At 53.0% G+C, this 26519-nt stretch overlaps 1 protein-coding gene across 4 annotated transcripts in view; it reads right to left on the bottom strand.

Moving 5' to 3' along the window:
- Positions 1–2155: 2155 nt before the first annotated feature.
- DPP6 (dipeptidyl peptidase like 6) overlaps positions 2156–26519 on the bottom strand; it is a 1156796-nt gene continuing 1132432 nt past the window's right edge. For all 4 annotated transcript variants that reach the window (XM_073009533.1, XM_073009535.1, XM_073009532.1 and 1 more), the window contains exons 18-26: positions 24449–24547; positions 19929–19998; positions 16665–16859; positions 12151–12205; positions 10421–10532; positions 8460–8518; positions 6879–6951; positions 6698–6771; positions 2156–3907 (exon numbers count right to left, since the gene is read on the bottom strand). In XM_073009533.1, the coding sequence (XP_072865634.1) occupies positions 3761–3907; positions 6698–6771; positions 6879–6951; positions 8460–8518; positions 10421–10532; positions 12151–12205; positions 16665–16859; positions 19929–19998; positions 24449–24547 (884 nt within the window). In that variant the 3' untranslated portion in view covers positions 2156–3760. The remainder of the gene's footprint in view (positions 3908–6697; positions 6772–6878; positions 6952–8459; positions 8519–10420; positions 10533–12150; positions 12206–16664; positions 16860–19928; positions 19999–24448; positions 24548–26519) is intronic.

The raw sequence follows: 26519 nt of genomic DNA, 5'->3' as shown, positions 1-26519 counted from the left end.
GCACCTGTCTGTTCCTCCAAACGCACAGCTGTGTGCTAGGAGGGAGCACCAAGGGAGCTTCTAAAAATGTCCTTCTGGGCTCTTCTGTGACAGGGGGGATTTTAATAGGGGCTTCCCAAAATCAATCAACCCCTTAAATCACTGCTTCTGGGACGGTTGGGTCAGGCAGGAGGGAAAGGAGCATGTTTTCAGGCCTGTGGGGATGGAGGTCCCCCCAAGTGCACATCTTTGTGAAGCTGGTGGCCCGTGGCCTCAGAGATGCCCCAGGCAGCCCAGGAGTCGGGCTGTGGACCTGGAGCTGGGTGCTGAGAAGCCTGATGGCGCTTTGGGAATTCCATAGCTGCCTGGTTGGAAGTTCAGTATTAAAACCAATTTAGGCCAGGCGTGGTGGCTCACGTCTGTAATCCCAGCACTTTGGGAGACCGAGGTGGGTGGATCACGAGGTGGGTGGATCACAAAGTCAGGAGATCGAGACCATCCTGGCCAACATGGTGAAACTGCGTCTCTACTAAAAACGCAAAAAATTAGCTGGGCGTGGTGGTGCTTGCCTATAGTCCCAGCTACTCGGGAGGCTGAGGCAGGAGAATCACTTGAACCAGGGAGACAGAGGTTGCAGTGAGCTGAGATCACGCCACTGCAATCTAGTCTGGTGACAGAGCAAGATACCTTCTCAAAAAAAAAAAAATTAAATTAAAACGGAAACAAAAATAGCGCTCTACTATGCCACACATGTGCAGTTTGAACACACAGAGAAGGCTGCAGTGGGGGGTTTGAGCCAGACAGGCACAGCAACCACAGCTACAGGGGCCTGAGGAGGCCACACCAGTGTCTCCCCAAAGCCATTGTAGAGCTGGGGAAAGACCAAAGCTTCTCCAAGTGGGAACCAGAGTGTTCCCTGCTGGTTGCAGCCAATGCTTGTTCTCAGGGCCAGGCCTAGCTCGTCATTCCATACTCAGTGTTTTCCAAAGTGGGAAAATGCACCTTCTGGAGCAAACCATCAACTCCTATCCACAAATCAAGCCCCGGTCCGGGGGAAGGGACGCAGGGATGGAAAGCTGGGATGGGGGCGCTGGCCTCCTTCCGGGGTGAGACCTGGGAGAGGGCCAGGGTGGCTCACAGAGATACTGTTTGGGGGAAATGAGTATGTTAGACTTGGATGGCCTCTGCTGTGTCTGGTTTTTAAAAATCTCCTTTTGCATTTGATTCTTTCTTTCTTTCTCCTTTTTAACTCCTTCTCCTTACCTGCCTCATTCTTTCCATGATTCTTGATCCACAGGGTGACAAGAATCAGCTAATTCAGCGGGGCTGTCAGGACTGATCCCCTGTCTCTGAGGCAGCAGCTGCTCCATGATCGGGAGGTATTAATTAATTAATTAATTAACTCAATCCCTTGGCTTTCAGGCTGGGCCATGTTTACATCAGACATTGATAACAGCAAATGAGTGGATAAATTTCCAACAGATGGAGACATTTTTCTAAAGTTTTCTAGGCCAGGCATGGTGGCTCATGCCTATAATCCCAGCACTTTGGGAGGCCAAGGTAGGAGGATCACTTGAAGCCAGGAGTTTGAGACCAACCTGGGCAACATGGTGAAACCCCATCTCTCCAAAAAAAAAAAAAAAATTAAAGTTTTCTAGTGGGCAATGCTATGGCTTCCACTGAGAATCAGTTTCACTCTCAGGGTTAGGGAATAGCTCTGCGTTTCCACCTTAAGACTTCTAAGACAAAATTCAATTTCATTTTCTTGGATTGATTCGGGGCTTTGATATATTTGACTGGTTGCATCCTTCTCTATTACCCAGACTGCTGCTACCATGGATGCAACCTTCATTTGGCACACACCAGGCTCTTGAGGCCACGCATCCATCTTGGAGGGGCCCTGTGGGTTCTCTGAAAGTCTCCTGAAGCCTTGCACACTTTCTAAGGTGAGATGGTGGAGGATGAGCAAGAAAGGAGCAATCCGAGTGGTAAAATAATGTTTTATTCCATGGATGAACAGACGCTACCATGCCACATCCTCACATCCCTCCGACCAGGTGTCGTGGCCAGAGCTGGCTTCCTCTTCCAGACCGAGCTGGCTTTGTAGTCGTTCAGGCCCATTGAAATAGCAAACGCACAGTCACGTAGCACTCGGATCGGTCCTTTTGTCAGCACATTGGTCCTTTCACAAATGGTGGTGACTCACCTTTAAAACACCCGGTGACAGAGACCCTCCAATCACCCTAACTATAACGGACGTTCAGAGCTCATGTGGATAAACCCAAAACCCCAAACGCCAAAATGCAACAGGGATGCATCTCCTCTGCTGACAGGATGCCAAGGACACCCCCGCAGGGCTGGGAGCTGGAGAAGTCAGTCCTGACATTCAGCTTGTCCACAAGCTCAAAAGGAAATGACAGTAATGGATATATTTCAAACTAGCACTTCTAGAGTCCAGATCAGCCAGAGTGTCAGCATGCAGGCTCAACACGGGGTTAGCACTGGCGGGAGGAGGTTGGGTTGACTGCACAGAGGCCTGACACACATTGCTTCCTTTATATACAACAGAATGAAATATACACTGGGAACACCGGCTGCACATTTGGTGGGAGTGTATCTTCCAAGGCTAACATAGCACGTCATCAACCTCCTGCTCGTGGCAGGAAGGTCACGGAGCCTCCCCCCAAGATGGGAGAGGGAAGCGCGCAGGCCCACAGAACCCTCAGGACTCCCGTGGCCCGAGCACACACAGTAGACCTGGGGGTGGAGTTGACGCTTTGTCGTTTTTGTGTGTGTGTGTGTGTTTTTTAAACAAATGTCATGGGAAAAAGCTTGATACCATACCAAGGAGGACAAGGATGGTTGTAAGGACGGATGTAAATAGTGCACATCTACAGCCAAGCCCTAGCACAGCTCAGTGGGAGACAGGTTTTATTTACGTTATTTCTTTTAATGGGTACTATTGGCTGTCCTCCCCCTCAGTGTTTAGGAGCGTCTCCAAGACGTCTGAAGACAGCCTTGAGGAGGGAGCAGTTACTTCCGATCTGCTTCTTCATCCAAACAAGCGCAAAGTCTACACGTGGGCTGGAGAAAGGAGAGCGAAACAAAGCCAAACCCAAAACAGCAAAACCACCCCGTGACGGAGACACTGGAGCATCAGGTTAAAACCATAGAAAAATACGAGTTAATTCTATCAGGCTAACCATTAGCGTAGCTACAGTAAGACTTTGTACAGAAAAGGGTTTTCTCGTAGCCCCTCACCATGTTGGATGTCCTAATGACAGGACATAGCAAGCCCATCTATGAACGTGCACTGCTAAACGATTGTGCTGTAACTGCTGTGTCCGTGGCACTGTGGCATGAGACAGGGTGTGATGCTGCGAACGGGAACACAGAGGCTAGTGGGCGGGTCTCATGCTTCCGCCGGGTGGCTGGAATCTAGGGGCCGGTGTTCTGTGGGCTCGCGCGGGCTTTGGCGCCACCATCCTTTGCTCGGTTCCTTGGGGGAGGGGCCATGGCGTGCCGGTCTCTGGGGCGCCAGCAGGAGGCGCTGCTGCGGGGACAGAGTTGTCCCTGGTGCCATGGAGGCCGCCAGCGAGGACCCCGGGGAAGGAGCTTGTTTCCCAAGCAAAACTGCCTTCGGCATCCGAGACACACATGCTGTGGCACACCCGGCCCCGCCCCGCCCCGCGCCTCCCCGGGATGAGGGAGGGCAGGGAAATCCCTCAGTTGCATCTGGTTGTAGAAAGAGCCACGTTTGTGCTTAGAGTGACCTGAGAGGTTAGTCGTCCTCCTCGTCCTCTTTCGCTGTGACTGTGGGCAGTTTGTCCTGGATCCTGAAGCATTCCACGAAGAAGTTGATGATGGACCGGTACAGATGCTGTTTGAGGCTGGCGCTGTTAAAGTAATGGCTTTCGTCGGGGTAAATCTGCAAGGAAGGCACCGAGAAATGACTCTCCCCGGAACACCCTCCCCATGGGACGGGAACGCACAGAAGGTATGGGCCCCAGGTTTCACTGGGCTGGATTTGAGTGGATGAAGTGAGTTTCCTAACCATGTCACTCCTGATGGAAGTGTCTCTTCCTCCTGGGAGTTTTGCCTGGCTGTCCCAGTCAGAGGGGGCCCTCCCCTAGCGTGGAAATGCAGCACCCATTCATGAAGCCAACCAGCCTTCAAACACCGCCACTCCCCCGGGTGCCTATCCCTCGCCAGGCACAGCAAATGCTCCGTGGAAACTGGGTGAAAAATTTGGGAAGTTCTTCCTTCAACACTCTAGACTCTGGATCTGCTTGCTTGAATTTGCAACATGGATACAAGCTTGGGGACTACAGAGCTGCAGCCCAAGTTTTCAGGGTGTCAGGCTCTGAAAAGAAATGGAAAGAATTCCATGCCTCTAATCCCAGTGCTTTGGGAGGCCGAGGCAGGAGGATCACTTGAGGTCAGGAGTTCAAAACCAACCTGGCCAACATGGTGAAACCCCGTCTCTACTAAAAATATAAAAATTAGCTGGGCATGGTGGGGCACACCTGTAGTCTCAGCTACTCGGGAGGCTGAGGCAGGAGAATCACTTGAACTCAGGAGGCGGAGGTTGCCCTGAGCCGAGATCGCGCCATTACGCTCCTGTGCTCTCTGTTACACTCTGAATGTGGGAAACTCCCACAGAAGGGCTGCATGCTGCCCTGGGTGCCCACAGGCCTGCCCCACAGATTTTGCATCCTGGCCGCTCACTTCCTCTGTGACTGTGGACGGGTGACTTGCCTGAGCCTGGGATTCCAGGTATGTCGGCTAGGGAGGATAATCGCAGTAGACTCCAGCTTATAACACTTTGTGAGAATTAAACAATCTTACAGCCATTATGTGCTTAGAGCGAGGCCTGGAATGTAGGCTTGTTCAGTCCCAGATGCCAACAGGATGGTGGCTAATATTTCTACTGCCAGTGCAGTGATACCAACATCTCCTAGGAGACCATGAACCATCTGTACACATGCGGGAATTCAAAGCCTGCATCTTATTTTTTTCTTTTATTTTTCAGACAGGGTCTCATTCTGTCGCCCAGGCTGGAATGCCACGGTGTGACCATAGCTCACTGCAGCCTCAACCTCCTGGGCTCAAGTGATTCTCCCACTTCAGCCTCCTGTGTAGCTGGGACCACAGGTACACACCGCTAGGTCCGGCTATTTTCTAAAAACTTTTTGTAGAGATGGGGTCTTGCTCTGTCGCCCAGGCTGGTCTCAAACTCCTGAGCTCAAGCAATCCCCATACCTCAGCCTCCCAAAGTGCTGGGGTTACAGGTGTGAGCCACTGCATCCGACCCAAAACCCACATTTTTCTGTGACACTAGACTACCTCTTTCTGCCTTCCTTGTATTTTTTTGGAGGGTAAAATTCACCTTTATTTTGAAGTATTTATGAATGCTGTCATTAGGCTATGATATATCATTAAAACATCAAGTAGTACAAGAGGTATGGGGCAGGAAGCTTTCTCCTCCTGCCTCAGACCCCCATCTCCTGTGCTCTTACCTAGGGCTGGGCCTGGCTCCAGATGCATGGGGTGCCTGTGAAAGCCTTTGCCGTCCCACACGCCTGTCCCCGGTGTGTCCCGCTCCCTGATACCCATGGAGCCTGCAGAGATGCAGGCTGCTGTGTACCTGGGGGGTTCAGCTCACCCCATATCTTGGGGAGTTGCCCACACGAGCACATACAGATGGACCTTTGGAGCTCCCACGGTCAGTGTGCTTAACACTGCCATGCAACTGCCACACTCACTATGAAAAAGTCTGAAATCTGAACGTCTTTCACAAGGAAACTCGAGGGTGCTGTAACCGCATCCTTCTGCCCCTCTTCATCCACACTGGGGTCCAACTGCCTTCTGGTTGGAGCTCTCCCTGCCTAATCAAGCCCACATGTGGTCCCTCCCTCCCACAGGCAGGGATGCTGGAGGCCAAGGCAGTGGTCAGCCCAGGGCAAGAGCTCTCTGAGGGAGGCGGGGTACCTGTCATTTGTCTCCAAGGAGCTCTCCCATTCATCTCAGACCTGAAGAGACCATTGGGTCATATCTGCTTCACCAAAGGAGCAGAGGGTAGGAAGGAAATGGCAGACTTTTCCAGAGACAGCCCTGTGCATCACTGGGAAGAGCCCAGGTTTGGGGCGGCTGGGTCAGCACTTGATGCTGTTGTGGATGGGCCATGGGTTAGTTCTGGGAAAGTGGGCTCAGTTCTGGGAAGGGCACCCCTCTTTCACTACTTCCCAACTACAGATGGCCCCAGGACATCCTGCCAGTGTGTAATAATGTGTGGTGTTGGTCAGAGGGAAGCAGTGGGGCAAGGCTCAAGGCCCACTAACACCTTTCTCACCAACCCAGGACAACAGTCCCACTCCCCACACCGGGATAGCCCCAGCCACACTGCTGGGTGGGGCGGGTGCTGGCTTGGTTCTTCTCACTGCCCAGAGGAGGGGAGCGGGGCTGGGGTGGGAGTACGGGGTGGTGGATGTCCTAAAGGGATTTAAACCTGGCTGAAGTACAGAGCGGAGCTATCATTAATTACAAGAAAACGTTGAGCATGTGCTGATTTTCCAACCTGCTGGGACCCTGCTCATCACCGACCGCCACAGCACAGGTGTGTCTGCTGCAGTGGAGTGCCCTGAACACCCGTCAGGTCTTTCTCCATGAAAGGAATGTCTTGCTCCAGGTTCAAAACAGAGTAACATGGGTACTGTACCTGTAAGCTGTAATTAGCCTTTCCCCTAATTAGCTGTGTAATGAGTTCTGCTGTGTGCTGGAAATGAATTTTTTCTGTTCAAAAAAAGAGAAAGAGAGGAAGACGTTTGTTAAAACCCATGGTGCCATCAAGGAGGAGGTTCTTCCCAGATACACAGTGAATTAACATTTTCAGTCCTTACCATCAGCAGTGGGATGAATGATCAGGAACTGCTGTTCTTCCAGCATGGAGACTCGATGGGCTACCTTGGTCATCTGCACATGCGGGGGCAAGGGGACAGAGTTAGGGGGCTGCTCTGTGGGAAGCCAGGCGTTCTGCTTGGAAACCTGACTGAGAAGGTAGGTGAAGTGTATTGAAAACACTAAGTTCCTGGAGAACCCGGGATGCCTTATATATGCAAAGAAATGCAGGGCAGATCTCAGAAGCCCAGTGATATGGTTTGACTGTGTGTCCCCACCCAAATCTCATCTTGTAGCTCCCATAATTCCCACGAGTTGTGGGAGGGACCCAGTGGGAGATGAATGAATCATGGGGGCGGGGCTTTCCTGTGCTGTTCTCATGATAGTGAATAAATCTCATGAGAGCTGATGACTTTGTAAGGCAGAGTTGCCCTGCACATGCTTTCTCTTTGCCTGCTGCCATCCATGTAAGATGAGACCTGCTCCTCCTTGCCTTCAGCCACGATTGTGAGGCTTCCCCAGCCACGTGGAACTGTAAGTTCTCCACTAAACCTATTTCCTCTGTAAACTGCCCAGTCTCGGGTATGTCTTTATCAGCAGCATGAAAATGGACTAATACACCCAGCTTTCTCCCACATTAACTCCCTTTGTGGAAGAGGAGGGGCTGGAAGAGAAGAAGGGAAAAAGGAAGAGTTTCCTCCAACTCCAGGTAGCCTCAGAGGGCCATCATTTCACCTGGAGCCACAGGGAGCTGACTGCCTGGACGGACTCAGTTCCTTTGTCCAAGTTTCCACTCTGAAAACGCAGTGCTGCCTCGGCTGGGAGCTCTGGCCTCCCTCCCTGCACACAGCTGGAGAAACGCGGTGTCTGACAGCTGCACCAAATCAACAGGTCTGACTCGGGAGGTCACATCAGAGAGGCTTTCTGCTACTCAGTCAAGAGCTCACTTTCGGGCCAGGTGTGGTGGCTCATACCTGTAGTCCCAGCACTTTGGGAGGCCGAGGTGGGTGGATCACCTGAGGTCAGGAGATCGAGACCAGCCTGACCAACACAGTGAAACCCCGTCTCTACTAAAAATACAAAAATTAGCTGGGTGTGGCAGCATGCGCCTATAATCCAAGCTACTTGGGAGGCTGAGACAGGAGAATTGCTTGAACCTGGGAGGCAGAGGTTGCAGTGAGCTGAGACCGTGCCACTGCACTCCACCCTGGGTGATGGAGCAAAACTCCATCTCAAAAAGGAAAGAAAAGAAAAAGCTCACTCTCCCCGAGCAGCACAGCTCTGGCTGTAGTGAGAGCCAGGAGTCCTGTGCATGGCAGGTATCTGTGGACGCTGGAACTGACTCCCCCATCAAATATCCTCTTATATTCTTCCTCATCCCTCAAGTCCTATAATGGGAAATCAGGCGGAACCCAGAGAGACCATGTTAACCTCAAGCCACGGTCTGGTGGAAGGATCCTTCGGAGGTTTCTGAGTGGACTTTGGGCTGGGGAAGGCAAAGTGGGCCATACAGCCAGGGCGGGGTTGGAGACTGGCAGAGGCTGACTGGTTTCATCACATTCTTTAGCTGTGCTCAAACATACCTCGTACGCTCTGTTGTCAAGTCCGTGGAGGCCCAAGTACCTCTCGGAAAATGCAGAGGCTGCACGGAAGCAAAGGGAGGGAGGTTACCTCTGGTTTCCAGGCCCTGTGAGCGCAGCCCCCAAGCTCTAGGGAGGGCCCTGGGCCAGGTGCCGGGAGGGGGTTCAGGCTCATTCCCACTTGTCACTTGCATGGCAGATTGTTGGTTTTTTGAAAACACCTAAATCATTTGGGTCTTTACAAGGGGCCTCAGACAGTACAACGGGAACCTTAACGTGTAAGTGCCAGTGTTGCAATTTTCATCAGTACTACAGAACCTGAATTAAGCAAAACCCAGTTAATCTGATTCCTAAATAAATAGGAGAACCTCCTCCTTCAACACTTAGGAAGGGCATGGGTGGTGAGAGCACGTTTCCATCAAGATTTACTTATTTTTTAAAAAGTCCAGGCACATCCCTGCTCTTGGTTCTGCATGAGGCCCTGCGGTCACAGCTGGGCGACAGGAGGAGTGTGAGGGGCTTCTCCCAGGGCTGAGGGCGGAAAGGACTCCGCACAGTGTCCCCGGCCTGCAGGGTAAGCCTGAGGGCGCCCGGGAGACAATGAAGAGGACTGGACTGGCTGGTTTTGGGCACAGTGACCCATCAAGACACGATGGCAGCTTTTATGTGCGTTTGAATCAGACACATCTGAAACAGCATGGTGAAAGAATTCAGAAAGTCTCACTCAACTTGAAGGTGCCCCCCACATTCCCGAGGAAAAAGTCCTCTTACATGATTCACATTTTGGAGCAGGAGAGTTCCTGTATCATGATGAGTTGAAATTTGCACTGGAGCGAGCCCGTTGTGAAGGTGTTGGGAGACTTGGCTGCACCAGCCAGGAGGCTGCTGGGCCCACCGTGGTCCCTGCCTTGCTGGGCGGTGTCTACAGGGCTCGGCCAGCATAGCAGGGCTGGGGCTAGGTGTGGCAATGAGGCTGGACTCGTTCCTCTAACCCGCAGGGAATGTCAGGCTCCGGCAGGGCTGCGGTGGACCAGCAGCAGGAAGCCCCCTCCATTTCCACCTCACTTGCCAGCGCTGCTTAGGGTGGGGACAGCTGGAGTGAACAGCCTGGCTGCCACGGAGCCCTGACCTGAATGCAAGTTCTTGGAGTCACAGAAAAGACCTCTGTGTATATTCTAAGAAATGCGTTCAGGTCACAGAGCCACTCCCATTCGGAGAAAAAGGATTAGGTGATCATAAGGAGGAGAATGCAGGGGCCTGGAGCCCCCAAACACAGCAAAGCCCTTCTATGCCTGGACAGAGGTCTGGTTCCCACACCTGGGTGGGCTCATCTCCATCTGGTCCCCACAGCAGGTCACCCTGACTCCGTCTCTGCCTTGTGCCCATGGAAAGCCACACTCTCTGAGGACAGGTGCTGGCCAGGTGCCCTCTGCATGGCCAGGGAGATAGGAAGGCAGAGCTGAGCCACGTGGACCTCTGCTGAATCCTCTCCGGTGGCCATTCCCTCTCAACCATCCCTTCTTTATCCAGTAACACCTGCCTACCAAATACCCATGCCCAGGCATAGAACTCAGGGCAGGGCCCTATCCGGATTCTGGGAGCAGAGAAGGAAGGTGGCCCGGCAGAGCCTGCGGCACCTGCTCCCCTCCTGCACACCCCGGCTTCCTCGCCCCACCGCTGCCGGCGGAGCACTAGCTGTTTCCAACTCGTGGTCTTCTTCATTGTGATGTGATTTGTAGGCATCTGGGGGTTGACCACTTTCATTCAAAACATATCACCTGAGACCCTTCCCTCTCCTTCCCCGGGTTCTTCCGTCAGCCCAAGGTTGCGACTGTGGACTGGAGGCACCTATGGTTAGAGGGACGGTGGTGCTGAAGGCAAGGCTGTGGGGCCACGCGGGGAGGGGGCGGGGCCGGGGTGGGGGGGCGGTGGGGTCCGGTGCTTGGTTCTGTGGGGCTATTTACCGTAGAGTTTGAAGTCTGTTATTGGAGAGAGAGCAGAGCCACAGGTGAACGTCTGGCCTTGATTTTCTCCCTTCGCTGGGAGGATGTAGGTGCTCAGGTAGCCACCGTAATCCTGGAGAGAACGCAGAAAGAAGACAGTTCGGAGTCCTGGCGGTAACTCAGCATGAAGCAGCCTCGGGCAGGGAGACAGCCCCAGAGCAGCCAGTTCCATGCAGGTTCTCGTTTTACAAAATGTGTCACTTGGAAAGTTGTTTACGAGGCAGTAACAAGAGATGAAAAGCAAACTCCCTTCCAGTTCAGCATTACGTGATGTGCACCTTCTCCGCTTCTGGGCCTTGGTGTCAAGGGACGTGAGGATGAAATGCGACGGCGAATTGGAAAGGTAAGTGCGGACTGCACAGGTGTAAGGTGCTGTCCTTCCTGCTCAGCGTCTCTCTACGGCATTTTTTGCTGCCTCCCTTGTCTATGGGCGAGGCCAAGCCATTGCACATGATTCTGAGGGAGGGGCCAACAAGTGGCTTAGGGCGCAAGTCCTGGCCTGCACATACTCAGCACAGGGCCGACATGAGACGGACGCTCCCAGGTATTCTGTATTCAGGTAAGTCCTAGACTCCTGCCCTGCCCTGCCCTGCCCTCGGTGGGGATGAGGATGACCACGGCCCAGGCTCCCTGCCTTTCAGCTGCCAGTCTGCTGGGAAGTCACTTCCATGGGGGTGGGGAGAGGTGATGGCTACTGACACCCAGGTCACACCCACCAATGACCCAGTGGTTTCGGGCCTCACAGGCAGTGAGTGCACCTCTAGGGCTCTGTGCCTGGGCTCTGAACAAGGAGAGAAGCCACCCGCCCTCCTCTTGGCTGCCTTACCTCCAGCAGGTAAGGAGGAGGTGTGGGAGGGCTCCTGCATCCCCTGCTTCTGGGAGCAGCCCACAGGGCAGGGCTGGGTCTCCAGTGCATGCTGGGCTCTGAGGTTTTGGAGGCGATGACGTAAGAGGCACTGTGCTGATTACTTGTCCAAGCCTTCACCGCGGGGGCGTCACGGCAAGGCCTCCTCGGCAGGGCCTGTGCTGAGGGTCACTCTCCGAGGGAAGATGGGTCTGTGCTGCCCCATCTGTGTGCTGGCCTTCTTGAGATCAAGAGGCCCCAGGTCTAGGCTAAGGAGAATGAGGGGGCAGGTACCAGAGCCATAGCAGGTGGCTGTGCAGGGACCTAACTCCAAACCGTGGGCCTCAGCTACAGCTGAACTGTCCCAGGCTCCAGCCTTCTGACAAGGGCCACCAGTTGGGAGTGGCTCTGGTTTGAGAGTTCACTGCGCGACCCTCCCCACACCTGTCCTTCTGCCTAAGTAGACGTGGTAATTAATGTTGTTACTGCATATCAAGATATCCAGAAATAGATTCCTGCTTCCCTTCTTTCCTGGGCTACCATGCCAAGAGCTACAGCAGGCGGATGGGAGAAAAGTCATTAGGAACGTATTAGAGCTCTCCTGCGGGGACCTGGCTTCTCTTCTCTTTCCTTCCAGATAATGTAAAAAGAAACTTTGAAAAATGAGCTGATGAAATGAAACCTCCCATGGCTGGAATCACTGAGCACTCAGGCTCTTGCTTTAAAAAAATAATTACTTGCTCACCAGCAGACCACAGACGTTCTCAAAAATCAGGATCAGGCCTGGGTAATGGTGCAGGCCACATTGGAACCGAGAGATGTTCAGACCAGGGTGGCTCAGACTCACCTTCCCGAACACGGCCACGCGCGTCCTGTCGATGTACTGCTCCTTCAGCATCGTCCTGCAAGGTTGAAGAGGGGAGAGAGGGTTCAGGGCACATCCTGCTGGTCCTTTGTCTCCCTGTGGTCTAGAGCCATGTTTTCCATCCATTTCAAGGATGAAAACCCCTCTTCAAATAAAAAGCAACCTTAGCATTCCAATATAATTATTTATTGCTTTTATTTATTTAGTGCCAAGTCAGTATGTTCACATTAAATATTCAAAGCACCCTTGCAGTAACTCTAGCACTTCCAGGTGTAGAAGCTTCTCGACCGTGAGCTGTTAATCCACAGCTGTAGAGCCCCTTCTGGGAGACTCAGCCCCTGCTACATGGGGTCCACCTGCTGCTATTGGGCCCTCACCCAGAGCCTGTGACTCCAAGCACGCGGGCTCTGGGATGAGCCTTAGGGGTCGGCAGGGATCTGTGGAGCTCTGGTTCTATGCTTCTGGGCTCAGAGTCAAGCCAGTGAGCCCCCATTCCACCGGCACAGCCCTCTGTTCCCAATTCCTGGGAGGAGGCTTCTGTCTTGCACCTGTTTGGCCACAGAGGGATTCTTCCCGTGAGCTTCCTGCTACGGCCCAGCCTTGGCAGCACCCACTGGGTGCTCTGGGCCTCAGTGCGCTGGGCCAGCGCTGCCTGGGTCCCTGCCTCACCCTTGCTGGGACCTTGCCCCACACCGTGGTCTTCTGCTTCCCCCACGAAGTGGCTGGGGTCCTTCCGGTTTCTGGACCTCGACCAGCAGCAGGACGCCTGCAGGCTGTGGGCTTGTTAGGTGGAAATTGTTGTCTGTCTGGATTTTACCTCAAGCTAAGCCATAATATCAAGTGTGGAGTTAGAGATATTTTTAGACATTTTCTAGTAAAGAGGAGAAAATATAATTTCTTTTCTCAACGCTATGAGTTCCTGGTCGAGACACTCTCACTGTCCTGAAAATGGAAGTCAGATGAACAAGAGGAAAACCAGAAGAGGTTTCCTGGCGTGCGCTGTGCCCTGCCCATGGCAGGGGCCTCGATTCCAGTGCCTCTCTCAAGGCAGTGGCTTAGGGGCCCTGCTTACATAGTGTTTTAACAAAGAGCGATAACTCTCGGCATAGTGACCTGGCAAAGGAGAGAGCAGCTCCAGTCTTTATTTATTTATTTATTTAAGACGGAGTTTCGCTCATTACCTAGGCTGGAGTCCGGTGGTGTGATCTAGGTTCACTGCAACCTCTGCCTCCCAGGTATAAGCGATTCTCCTGCCTCAGCCTCCTGAGTAGCTGGGATTACAGGTGCGCACCACCACACCCAGCTAATTTTTGTGTTTTTAGTAGAGATGGGGTTTCACCATGTTGGCCAGGCTGGTCTTGGTTGAACTCCTGGCCTCAGATGATCTACCTGCCTGGGCCTCCCAAAGTGCTGCGATTATAGGCGTGAGCCACCGCACCTGGCCTCCAGTCTTTGAAAAGGAGGGAACCTGTGAGAAGGCAATGCAGTCTGCCCCCAGAGTCCCTGGCAACGGCTGGGCCCTCTCTGGGCTGGTGAGCAGGTGCCGTCCCCAGGAAGGAAGGATGGATGTCCTGGTGTCTGCTAAACACGGGCAGAGGCAGAGACTCCCTGTGTTTTCAGTGTCTTTCACTTATCAGGTCTCAGTATTTTGGGGAGAACTATTTTGGCTTCCTCCACTAGCTACGTGAACAAATGAATAAATAAAAATAAGGCATTTCTGTTGTTTCTTAGCACATGGTCCAGGGTGTCTGTGTGTATACACATGAGCACATAGGATCCAAAAGAAAAAATGGTGAAGAAAATCCCAAGTTGAGCCCAGAGACAACCTGTCTCTGGGAGACAGGAGCCCACTGGACCCAGTCGGGGGTTTACACAGCTGCCCCCCACCGTCCACAGGGGTGGGGCGAGTTCCCTTCCACAGCTCATCTCAGCTGCTTGTGGGAGGCTGCCCCTGTGGGCTCCTCGGTGAGGATACGGTGGCGGCAGACGGGGGCACTGTGGGAGAGGGAGGAGTCAGGCTAAGGCGTCAGCCTCATGATTTTAGCCTTCTGATAAAATTGGGCTGTTTCCTTCTGATGAATGAAAATGCAGACCTCGTTCCTAAGGAGAGCGGAGAGAGGCTTTCTGTGGCTTAGCGCCGTTGGGCATCAGCTTCCTAAGAAAGTCTGCGCTTTGGCAGCGGCTCTAAGATTTGCCGTTGTCCGCGTGCTCCCATTCTTGAGCTCTGGTGGTTTAGGAGCTGGCATTGTTGGCTCTTTTCCTGGAACAGGTTCTGCCTTATTTTGGAACAGATGCTTGGGCCCATTCCTTCCTTTTAGGGCACGATGTGGGTGAAACACCTTTGCCCTCTAATTCCTTTGCTCTTCGGGGAAGATGCCAGGCAGAGCCAAGTGTCGAAGGGGAGCCTGAGGGTGCTGCGACCTTCCCCTGGGCCTGCCCTTGATGGCGGGGAGGCTCCAGGCTTCCAAACCTCCCTGGGAGGAGGTAGAGCAGGTGGGGAGAGGAAAGCAGGAGATGGCAGGGGAAGCCACGCACAAATGGAAAAGATCCAAAGGAGGAGGTCAGGGAAGCCAGGAGAGCCCTCGAGCCCTTAGCCAGAAAGCCAGGCCCACTCCACTCCAGAGCACAGCCTGGGCTGGCTTCCGTGTCCTGGGAGTTCTCTGTGGCTGGCACTGCCGACTGCGGACCCAGCAGTCACCCGCCCATCCTCCTTCCACACTGAACCCCAGCGTGCCCTTGTCACCCCATGTCCTCTGCTCAGGAGCTGGCCCCACACTGGTGTCAGGTGGACCCACTTGGTCTCTGGGGAGCTGCCTGCACCTCTCTCTCTCGTGGCACATTCTGGAATGGGCAGGGGAGGGCCAGGGAGGTGGAAGGAGAGGTTTGCTGTCTGCTTCTGGGGAGACTTTCCTTCCTTTCTGGAAGTTTCTAAAAGTGTTCTCTCCCCAACCTGCTGGAGGTAGATGAAGCAGCATGGAGCCAGGTGCTACTGAGGGCCATCCATGAGCTGGGGGCTTGGCTTAGGATGAGGCCATCATGGCTGGTTGGACGGAGCGATGGAGAGAGCCTGGGTCTTCGGTGACATTGTTGGTGTCTGGATTCATCAACCCTGAGGCCTGACATCCCTATATCTTTCATAGCCAATATAGTTCCTTATCTGAGGGGTGTGTGTGCGTGCGCAAGCACACATGTGTTGTTGTAGTCATTGACTTCCAGGCAAAGGCGTCCTGGCAGACACTCCTTCCCTGAGTATCTGAGTCCTGACTGCTTGCCTGCTCTGTATTTCCCACCTGCAACATGGGTTTCTGAAGCAATTGCTTTGTCTGCCATCACCTAGCTCATAGCTCCCTGGAGGGGGGCCATTCATTTACACACTCATTGTTTTCCACTGAAAGACCATTTACTGAGTACATACCAGGGGCCATCAATCTTTTTCAAAATGAGAAGAAATGTTTTGAAAGTCAGTTAAGTAAAAATTTTCAAACCACAGAGCACCCTGGTATAACAGGTACAGAGATGCCAGGTTTCCTATCATCCTCCAGGCAATAAGCGTGTACTGAGCTGGGCTCTGTGCTCCACCCTCCTCCTGTGCCTGGGCCCAGCCTCATGCTCCCCTGCCCGTGACGGTGCTGATCATGGTCACGGCGGGGGTTCCTGGTAGATGCGCTTCTCCCTGCCTTCTTGTCATTCCCAGAACTTGAGTCCACAGTCCGTGGAGTTGTTCCTGCAGCATCTCTAAGGGGTGAAGTTAGAGTAAGTGCTGTGGTCCTCTGTGCCATCAGACTGTGAAAACTCTTCTATAAAATGAGCCTGAAGGCCAGCCGCAGCCTAGCACAGTGTCTTATTGTGTTTTCTTAGTTCCAGTGCAACAATAAGATTCAATAAGTCATTTGGAGCATCTGCCCCTTGGTGCTAAGCCTTTTTTTGTTTTCTGTGATGTCGGTTGCTCTTGCTGAGTTAGTGATAGGGATGCACAGGAATGACGGAACAAAAGCCTGCCCTTCCTCAGAGCCGGGGAGGGCATTCTGGCCCCACCTGGCTGTGCATGGAGGTCCTGCTCTCAGTAATGAGGGTGACCCATTTCCACGGATCCAGCCCCGTTCATATTCCTTCCCTTTTCCTGTCCTTCCTTCCTGATCTCGTCTCTCCTCCCCTTGGGATAAATGGCAAAGACATGCACGGACACTGACCCAGGTCAGTGACCACAGCGCAGAAAAGCCTAGCAGACCAAACTGGCAATTTCTAGACCCTTGTTTTAGTCAACTCAATAATCTACCCTGCAGTGGGAAAACTAGGTATAAACGTCACTAGGAGAAGATTCCTAACAGTTTCCTTTGAAACTTGCTTTGGAATGGCCAAGAGTTTTTAGGTAAGAGCAAATTGCATGCAAAATGTGTGCACAGACAAAAAGCATTCCCATGCGACGACTGCAGCACAGCCCCCATGAGGAGCCCCGTCCCCTCCCGGCCTCTCCTGCTTCCCGGGCGGGTGCTCACCGCACGGCCTCCATCTGGTCCTTCTCCTCCAGCAAGCCTAGCCGCCGCCTCACTTCGTGCAGGAGCTTGGTCCCTTGGAAGCCGCTGCCGCGGCCGTCACACTTTACCACCACTGCGCCGTGGCTGCTCACCATCACCGTCTCCCAGTTCACCTCGAACTTCTCAGACACGCTCTGGCTCCCCGGGGTGCCATCCCTGGAAAGAGAGTCCCGGGCTCAGCAGGCCTGCTATGTGGTGGGTGGCGGCTGGTTTAGAAGCTGCCACATCAGATGACCCCCGTAAGGGATTTTACCCGTGACCCGGCTACCACACACTCAACTCCATACTCCAGATTCTGCTGCCCTGGGCAGGTGAGCCAGGTGTTATCCATACCCCATAAGGCAAGGAGGAAGAGGAGACCTCCAAGAGCCTAGGGCTCCCAGGGCCATGCCTAAACACACCGGTACTGTGAGGGACAGCCACCAAAGGGCATGTATTTGGTGAGGGAAACAATAAAAATCCTCCCAACTTTTCCCTTTGGGGGACTTTCCCTACACTGCAAGACGGTTTCTCTTTCCTGGGTTCTAGATGCCCCAGGCTGTGCCCCTCAGTACCCATCACAAGTGACAAGGCTGTGCTGACTCTAGCCACATCCCTGGCTTGAAGACGTGGTCTGTCTGTTGTTAATTTCGAAGTAACAGCAAACCCGCCATATGGGTTGCCTTTCTTCCTCCCTCTCCTCGGGAGTCGAGAGCCATTAGCCCTGGGCAGTGTGGCCTCTGACCTGGGCTGACAGCTCCCACTGTGCTCTCCTCCAAGCTCCTCATTTGCTAGCCCGGCACTGCTGGCTGAAAGGCATCCATGGTGGGACATTTGGACCATGGGATTCGACCAGCGCCACAAACAGGGCTGCTTTCTTTTTCCTCAAACAGGGCTGTTCCCTCCCTCCCTTCTCTCTTTCCTTCTTTCTCGCTCTCTGTTTTTTTTTTTTTTTTTTTTTTTTTTTTTTTTTGGTTTGAGACAGGGTCTCACTCCGTTGGCCAGGCTGGAGTGTAGTGGCACAATCTTGGTTCACTGCAGCCTTGACCTCTGGGGCTCAAGAAATCCTCCCACTTTTGCCTTCCAAATAGCTGAGATCACGGGCATGTGCCACCTTGCCTGGCTAATTAAAAGAAAAATCTGTTACTCTGTAGAGATGGGGTCTTGCTATGTTGCCCAGGCTGGGAACAGGGCCATTTTCTATGCAGGACTGGTTGTTCCTCATTGACCAGCATACTCATGGGTGTGGGGAGGTTTTTAAGTGATTTTCCCTCTTGCTGGGAAAAGCATGCACAGGAGAGAAAGCCAGCCCCAGGTCCAGCCTGCCTCCCTGGAACAGCAACAGGGAGCAGTGCCCCTCCTGCGAGTGGATCCAGCCAGGTGACGGCTCCGACCACCGGCACTGTCCCAGCTGTCCGCCAAGGACTGAGGAGTGGGGTCGGGGCGGGCAGGAGGAGCGGGCCAGGAGCGGCGCGCTGGAGTGCTGCATGCTTAGGGTCCTGGTCAGTCATGGCGCTGCTCTATGTTGAGGGTGTGTTTGTTTTCTTTTGGATTTTGTAATTTGAAGCAGGGGCTCAGATCTCCTTGCTATCACATTTGATGTCATAGCGAGAAACAAACAAAAAGACACAGCCTCCAAGGAAAGCTTGTGAGGCCAGAGTGAGTGTGTGCCCAGGGGGTGGGGTTGCCTGTCCCTGTCCCAGCTCAGCAGAGCTCAGCTGTCTCCACCTGGCACAATCACTTTTACCTCTGAAGGGAAAGTGAATCGTTTTGTAAACTGAAAAGCTTTTGGGGATTTCCTTTAAGATCACTGAAGAAACCAGTGGGCAGGGGAAGAAAGCTGGTTCGGAAGTTGTTAGCATCCTGGAGAAAGTGGGGGAAATCTGGTTTTACCCCACGTGTGTGGGGTGTGTGGGTGCGTGTCTGTGTGGGGGTGGGGTGTGGGTGTGTGGGATTGTGGGTGTGTATAGATGTGTATGTGTGTGCATGTGTGTATACACATACGTGTGCCTATTGGTGTGCACATGTGTGTGCTGCATGTGGCTATGTGTGTACACATGTGTGTGCATGTGTGTGTATGTGGGTGTATGTGTGCGTGTGGGTGTGCATGTGTGTGCTTATGCAGGTACGTGTGTGTGTGCGTGTGTGCACATGTGGGTATGTGTGTGCATGTGCGTGTGCCTGTGTGTGGGTGTGTGTGCTTGCAGGTGTATGTGGGCGTATGTGTGCATGTGGGTGTGCATATGTATGTGCTTATGTATGCAGGTGCGTGTGTGCGTGTGTGCGTGCGTGTGTGCACATGTGGGTGTGTGTGCATGTGCGTGTGCCTGTGTATGGGTGCGTGTGTCTGCATGTGGGTGTGCATGCGTGGCTGCTGGGAAAGTGTGAGAGCAGTCCAGATATTAAGGAAAGTGGGTTAATTGCAAAACGGAATCAGCTATTGGAATCTGTGCCCTGGGGCGTTTCTATAATGGAACCTTTTTGCTATTTAGGGACTCAGCCCTCAGGAAAGGAGCCGGGCAAGACACCAGGGTTAATCCGCTCCATCAGGTTCCGGCGTTTCCTCAGGGGGTTGCTGCACTGGCATCCCTAATACAGCCCGGCACAGGCCTCTGCTTCCGCCGGCTCTCCCAGGCTACAAGGGCTGTGGGAGTTTCTCCTGCTCCATGGTCTTGAAAAGACAGACCAGGAGGTGCACTGGGGCGCTTGCTCAATGGTCCGGGCGGCCCCCTCTGCACTGCCTCCCCATGCGGTGTGAGCACGTGGGCATCACCTAGACTCAGGGCTGTCACGCAGCATTGGAACCTATGCACAGGGCACTGGGCCGGCTCCTAGCACTCAGTTCCCTAATCAGACCCAACATCTTCAACACATTTACAGAGCACAAAAAGTTGTTCTCAAAACCCAAACTGGAGGCTTTATTAATGAACATAAGAGCTGAAAAAATTCTTTGCTGGCGAAGAAAGAGCATTCCGGACAGTGGCCAGAAATGCCAGCCAGTGAGACCCACAGGCTCAGGGTGCAGGTCCCAGGCTCTGGCCATCTTGTGTCTCTGTGTCTTGGGACCTGTCCCCTGCCTGCCTCCGGTGAGCCTGTCATGCAAGATGCCACTATGATGATCCCAGCAGCCTCGCTTTATAGTCACAGAACCTGAGGCAGCCTCGGGAGAGGCGGTGGGTACATAGCACCCGCTTTCTTTTAACCTCTGAGTGAGCACCAGGGAAAGACAGACATGACGATACTTACACCACCAGGAGCAGAGGGTAGTGGGTGGTGTCGGTGAAGGTTGCTGGCTTCAGGATCTGCATGGGCAGGTCTGGGGAGAAGCAGAGCACAGCATGGGTTAGGGCGCAACGCTGGCCATGGGGTATCGGGCATGCCCTTGGGTGACCGTGGGGGTGAGGGTGCTCTGGATCGGGCCTGAGGGGAAGCCCACAGGACAGAGACTGGCCCAGGGTTTTCATCCTGAGGACTCTGGCCTGCTGTGCGACCTTGGGCAAGTCACCCAACCTGTGTGAAGCTTCATTTCTCTGAAGCTTCCGTTCAGTCTTGCATATGGGAGCACACTGAATGCACAGAAGACTCAATGGCCTGGGCACTTGCCAGCAGCAGAATTTCAGGCAGGGAAATATGGTGCCCTGAGAGGGGGCAGGTTGCCTGCAGCAACAAAGCATCTCTCAGCATCTGATCGGGGATGCTGGGGATGGATATTTGGGAGCAGGGAGGCAGGGAGAGGAAGAGACAGAGTGTGGGGTGAAACAGGGGGCCGCCTAGAGGGGAGAGGGTGCCGGCCCATGGCAGTGCCTCTGTGCAGAGCAAGGTGGCTCTGTGGGTCTCGCTGTTGGTAGGTTTGTGCTGGGTGGCTCTGTAGCTCTGCTGCGGCCACAGCTAGAGGACGCCAGGGAAGGATGGTACAGCCCGCTGGATCCTGCGGTTACCAAGGTCACTGGATCTGATTCTCAGCAGCGTGAAATCCAGTGGGTGAGGGAGACTGGGTAGGAACCAAACCTCAAAAACCTGCCTCACCAATTTCTTCTGCACCCCCCCACCTCCCAACAAACCTTCCCATCCAAGTTGGAATTTATTTATTGATGTTAACTACGACCCAGATTACCAAAGGCACAGCAATTAAATTGGAATTAGCGGTTTTTCAATACAATGACTACACAGATACACTGCAGGCTTGGGAGGCTGGCTGGGCAGCCAGCTCTGACCTGGCGTCTCCTGACTGATTCGGGCTGAATGTTAATGGCTTGCAAATTGGCTCAATGGCCCAGGGACTAGCGGAGAGGCAGGCCTTGGACTTCATCATTTAAATTCCATAAAACATGGTCTGGGCTGCTCCCTGCCACTGATAAGCCCAAGGGCAGGCCTTGGAAACTGGGTTCTGACTGGCTGAAAACATTTCAGGGGAGCCCTTCTGGAAGATGTCCTACTTTTCTAAAAGAAAAAAAAAAAAGAAAAGAAAAGCATTAGCCTCTGGTAGCACAAAATGAAAAAACAAAACCAAGCCAGGTCGGTAGGGCTGACATCTTTCAGATTTCCTGCGATCCCTAAGGGGGTCTTCCTGTTGCCGGGCTCATACAGGCGCCCCACATCCTCTCCTGGCATCTGTACCCACCTACCTTTCAAGGAAACCCCCTGCAGGACAGAGTGTGTGGCAAGGGTGGGGAAGCTGGCTTTGTGCTTCGAAAGGTCTTTTCTGCATTTCCTAAGAGGAAGGGATGACAGTCACACACCAGTGCTGCAGGCTTGGGAAGCGTCACTGGGACAGCAGTGGGTAGAGGGGGCTGGAGGGGGAGGCCAGGTCTAAGGAGCTCAGAAAGGAATCTTGCCAGGGTGATGGCCTGGCTGCCAAGGCTGCTGAGGAGGCAGAACAGAGGAGCTTCAGAGACACGCCGGGGCAATGGTCTCACCATTGGGCTGGGATAATATACACACAGTTTTTTTTTTTTTTTGAGATGGAGTCTCATTCTGTCACCCACGCTGGAGTACAGTGGTGCGATCTCAGCTCACTGCAACCTTCACCTCCTGGGTTCAAGCGATTCTCCTGCCTCAGCCTCCCCAGTAGCTGGGATTAAAGTGTGCACCACCACACCCAGCTAACTTTTGTATTTTTTGTAGAGACAGAGTTTCAGCATGTTGGTCAGGCTGGTCTTGAACTCCTGACCTCAAGTGATCCGCATGCCTCGGCCTCCCAAAGTGCTGGGATTACAGGCGTGAGCCACTGCGACCGGCCAATACACACATTTCTTGGCCAAAGCGATTGTCATAGCATCCATTTTTTGTTTGTTTGTTTGTTTTTGTTTTTTGAGAGAGAGTCTCACTCTTTTGCCAAGGCTGGAGTGCACTGGTGCGATCTCAGCTCACTGCAACCTCTGCCTTCCAGGTTCAAGTAATTCTTGTGCCTCAGCCTCCCAAGTAAATGGGATTACAAGCACATGCCATCACGCCTGGCTAATTTTTGTATTTTTTTGTAGAGACGGGGTTTTACCACGTTGGCCAGGCTTGTCTTGAACTCCTGACCTCAAGTGATCTGCCATCCTCAGCTTCCCAAAGTAATGGGAATACAGGCATAAGCCACCGTGCCCGACCTTTGTTTATAGTTTTCTTGAGTTTCTCTTCTTCCTCCTCTAGGCTGGGCATGATGGCTGACACCTGTAATCCTGGGACTTTGGGGGGACTGAGGCAGGATTGCTTGAGCCCAGTAGTTCAAGACTAGTCTGGGCAACATAGTGAGGCCCTGTCTCTACTAAAAAAAAAAGAAATAATTAGTTGGGCATGGTGGCCTGCCTGTGGTCCCAGCTACTCAGGAGGCTGAGGTGGGAGGATCACTTGAGCTCGGGAGGTCAAGGCTACAGTAACCCAAGATTGTACCACTGCACTCCAGCCTGGGGGAAAGAGTAAGACTCTGTCTCACACACAGACAAACACAAAATTATTCTCTTTCTTCTAGACCGTTCCCTACTCATTTCCTTCATGCCCCCTTCCGTGACGTAGTCACCTTCAGGGTATTTTAAGAGACAGAGCCTCCGGACATGTAAGTGTGTTGGGGGCGGGGGCGGATTTGAAGTGCATCAAAATTCCAGAATGTTCTGACTTTCAGAGGTGAACGCAATGTCCGGAAAAGTTCTGATAGAGCATAGCTTCCTACGGCCAAATGGCAGGGGCAGGATTTTTTGGCCCGGGGCCTGTGGTGGGCTGCAGGGAGGGCGTGGCAAGCACGGGGGCGTGAGGGTCCCTGTGCAGGGCCCACACCTGGGCTGTCCTGCAGGCTGGGACTCCAGGGCAGCCTCCAGACCCAGCCACAGTGAACTGCACTTGCTCTTGCCCAAGCCCCTAAGCCCCTCACGTTGCCCTCTTCTCTGGATTGTACTCTCGCCTCTTGTGAGCCCACCCGAGGTTGACTCTAGGGACCATGTTCAAGTCCCACATTCTGTGAGCATTCCCAACACGTCCCCAGCCCAGTCTCAGGCTCTTCTCTGAACTCTCGTGCTGTTTGCTTTCCGCTCTACGCAACGCAGCTTTGCAGCACGTACTGTTGAGGGGACCTGTTTTTGTTTCATGGGGTGAGCCTTGGTTCCTGCTCTTGGGAGCTGAGTCTGTTAGGTGGTTGTGTCTCCTCTAAGCTGCTGAGCACAAGGGGGCTGCCAGCGAAGATGCCAGGCCCCAGGCGACACGCCACTGTCTAGTGTCGGGGAAGGGCAGACAAAGAGGTTCCAGAGACAGTCTGGGGATGGCAAAGGCAAGGTGTGTGGCTCCTCCCCGCTGCCCTTTCAGCTCCGTGTTACTTATCAGCCTCAACACACTTTCCCCCCGAGCCCTGGAAACCTTCTCTTTCAACAAAGCACTCCTGCAGTTACTATCAGGCAGTCAGAGTTCACACAGGAGGGAAACCTGTTTTCAGCCTCGGAGGTGATGGGCAAGCGGCGTCTCCACTTCAAGGTTTGAAGTCTCAGTTATTTGACACCAACCTACCACCAAAAGGCTGCTATGCATCGATGTGGGGAAGTCTGGAGGGGGACAGAGTTCTGGGGGAAGACAGTGAAATCTGCTGTGGGCATTTTACACTTGAGGTTTCCAAGAGTAACAACCTGGTGGGCAGTTAGGACACGGGGCCAGCCGGGTTGAGGCTCCCAAGCTCTGCCTCCCTCCTGGAGCTGTGAATCCAGGTCCAGCTAATGCTGTGGGGTGTTTAGTGCTTAACAACGCCTAGCACAGAGTTAGTGCCCAGGAGAACTTACCGAACGACTGGAGGGACAGTTCAAGGAAAGAAGGGCACAGGCACAGAAAGGCAGAGTGAGAGGCATTTCCTAGGAAGTAACAGCACTCAAACCTCCTCACGTAAACTCCGGCTGCAAGGACACCCCTCATCAGCCCACCCTCCACCAGCTGATGAAGCAGGAAGGACTTCAGATGGCACAGAAAGGGAATTTCCAGAGGGAAGAGGTTTCTCTGGATGGTGTCTTGACACGGTCACCAAAGAAGGAGAGCGCTGGAGTCTGCGATCTTGCTTTGAAGCAACTGTCAGCCTCTCAGGGAGAGAGATCCTGTGCCCTGCTTTTTTTTCATTTTGTCACCAGAGTGAGCATCTTGGTTCTGAACATGAGACGCTCCATGCCAGAGGAGCTACAGGGCAGAGATACACCTCCGTGCTCGGGGAACCTTCTGTGCACGGTGCCTGCTGCTGATGACTGCACTGTGTCCGAGCCCACGTTTTCTTTCTCTTTTTCATTCTTTTTAAAGGAGAAAAATGTAGTACTTACTATAATCATCAATCTCGATGTTCCTGTATTCCACTTTAGGCATCTGTCGGTCATTTATGGCCTTCTTGACATGTTCATTTGTTTCTAGGTCAAACATTTCTGAAAGAGAGGAAACAGGGACACGCTGAGATGCAAGGGTCACTCACGGAGGACCTCTGTGGGCCGTGGCTTTTCATGTGCGTAGACTGCTGCTTTCATCAGCATCGGAGGTGGTTGTTATTATTTCTAGTGTACAGACCAAGAAACTGGGCATTAAAAAACATGCTCAAGTTATGCACTCAAAAGCCTACTCTGAAATCTGGGATTTGGGCGGATTAAGGATTCTCCCCACTGTCCTAGGCTCTCTCCTTCTCCCACCAGAGGTTTTTGTTCTCCGTGGGGTCACACGCACAGGTTTTGGTATGATTCTCCCCATGACTGCTGGTTTTAGGAAAATCTACATTACACATCTGTTAGGACAAATGGTTTTCCAAAAATTGTGGCCATAATAACTAGAAAAGGAAAGGAAGGTGGAAACTAGGGTGTCATCTTTATTAAGTGTTCCCAGAAATAAAATGGATTCTGATCTCTCTCCTAAAACAGAAGATAAGGTGGTCTCTGGACAGACCTTAACTTCGATGACTGTATTTGTGGACAGTGGAGTCGTGTGAGCCTCGCTCCACACTGTGGTAGGACTGGCTGTCCTCCCTCCATGGTAGAGACCAAGGTCAGTTCTGCACTGCGGCGTGGATGCGCTGGACCTTTGTGCCTCAGGCTGCCACAGCACACACACGTCCTCGTTATCTATTTCTTCAAATGCAAAGAAGTCCCCTGAGGAGCCCACTCTGTTCATCTACTGCAATGGCCATTCTACTTCATTTCATCGTCTGATGTGTCATCAAAACCACCCAACTTCCTTTCTCCCTTCTCACACTAAGCCTACACATGGGGACAACTTGTGGTTCACTGTGAAAGGGAATTTTCTGCAAGGAACTTTGCCTTTGGCTCGTCAGATCACTTTGAAGCAGCTGTAATTTGTGCATTTGTTTAGAGTAAACGAATGATCACAAACAATGCTAGAATGGATATCCAATCATCCTCCCATATAACTCCCTTGGAAAGAAAAAAAATGCTGCTCTGACGCTCTGCAGGTGGGCGCTTCTCCGGGGCAGCTGGAGGTCAAATGACTGCCCATCGCTAGGAGACTCTGGACGTGTGGCTTAGTGTGGAGAACATGGGGCTGCGGCTTTATTCAAGAACTGTGCCCAGCAGGCCTGGCAACCTTCTGTAGAGGAACAGAGGGAAATGGAAGCTCCCAGTGCTTGTGATGCGTAAATAAGATGAAAATGACTTGCGAGTTGCTGGACACATGTTTGAATATTTAGCTTTGATTACAAAATAAGGGGAGAAATGGTGACACTCGTCTTCAAACAGGTAGAGTTTTAACAAATCTGATGTTGGACCACCACTGGGAAAGATTTCGAACACCATGTAGCACACAAGAAACGTGTCCCTTGCAGACAGCAGGAAACACAGCTGCGTTTGCAAGGGCTGTCTGCAGTGGTGAAGTCCGAGGGAAGCCCAAGTAGACTTGACCTTAACTCTGAGACCCAGAGACCTGGCTGCAGAGGTGGCGTGCTCTCCCTCGCCGTCATGCACGTGAGTTAGGGGAGTGCACTCCACGCCAAGGCGCCTGCATGCCTCCGCGCCAGCTTCACAGCCTCAGCCCACGTTCCTAATGGATGGGGGCAGCACTCATTGGTGTTGACTGGTGTTGGACTCATTGAGTCCAAATGCCTTCAGCCCTTAATGCAACGCTCCAGGCACACACTCGGGTGAGAGGAGTTGGTTTATGAGACAGTGACTGCATATCCTCCATGTTCTATTCAGTTACAGGAAAGGAAGACTAGCAGGGAGCGCAGCCGGGTAATGAAGAGAACAGCATTTCCCAAGCTCTTTGCTGCCCCAGGGCCTTTGCGCGTGCTGCCCTGTGTTTGAAATCTTCCTTGCTAGCTCCTTCTCCTCCATCAACACAGGCGTCACCTCCTCCAAGGGGGGCCTGACCACCGTATCTCAGGCACCCGTCAAAATG

This window comes from Chlorocebus sabaeus, chromosome 21 (genome assembly GCF_047675955.1).
Source record: "Chlorocebus sabaeus isolate Y175 chromosome 21, mChlSab1.0.hap1, whole genome shotgun sequence".
Classification (NCBI taxonomy): domain Eukaryota; kingdom Metazoa; phylum Chordata; class Mammalia; order Primates; family Cercopithecidae; genus Chlorocebus; species Chlorocebus sabaeus.
Note: the sequence above shows the minus strand (reverse complement) of the source record. Positions and strands in the feature narration are given on the sequence as shown.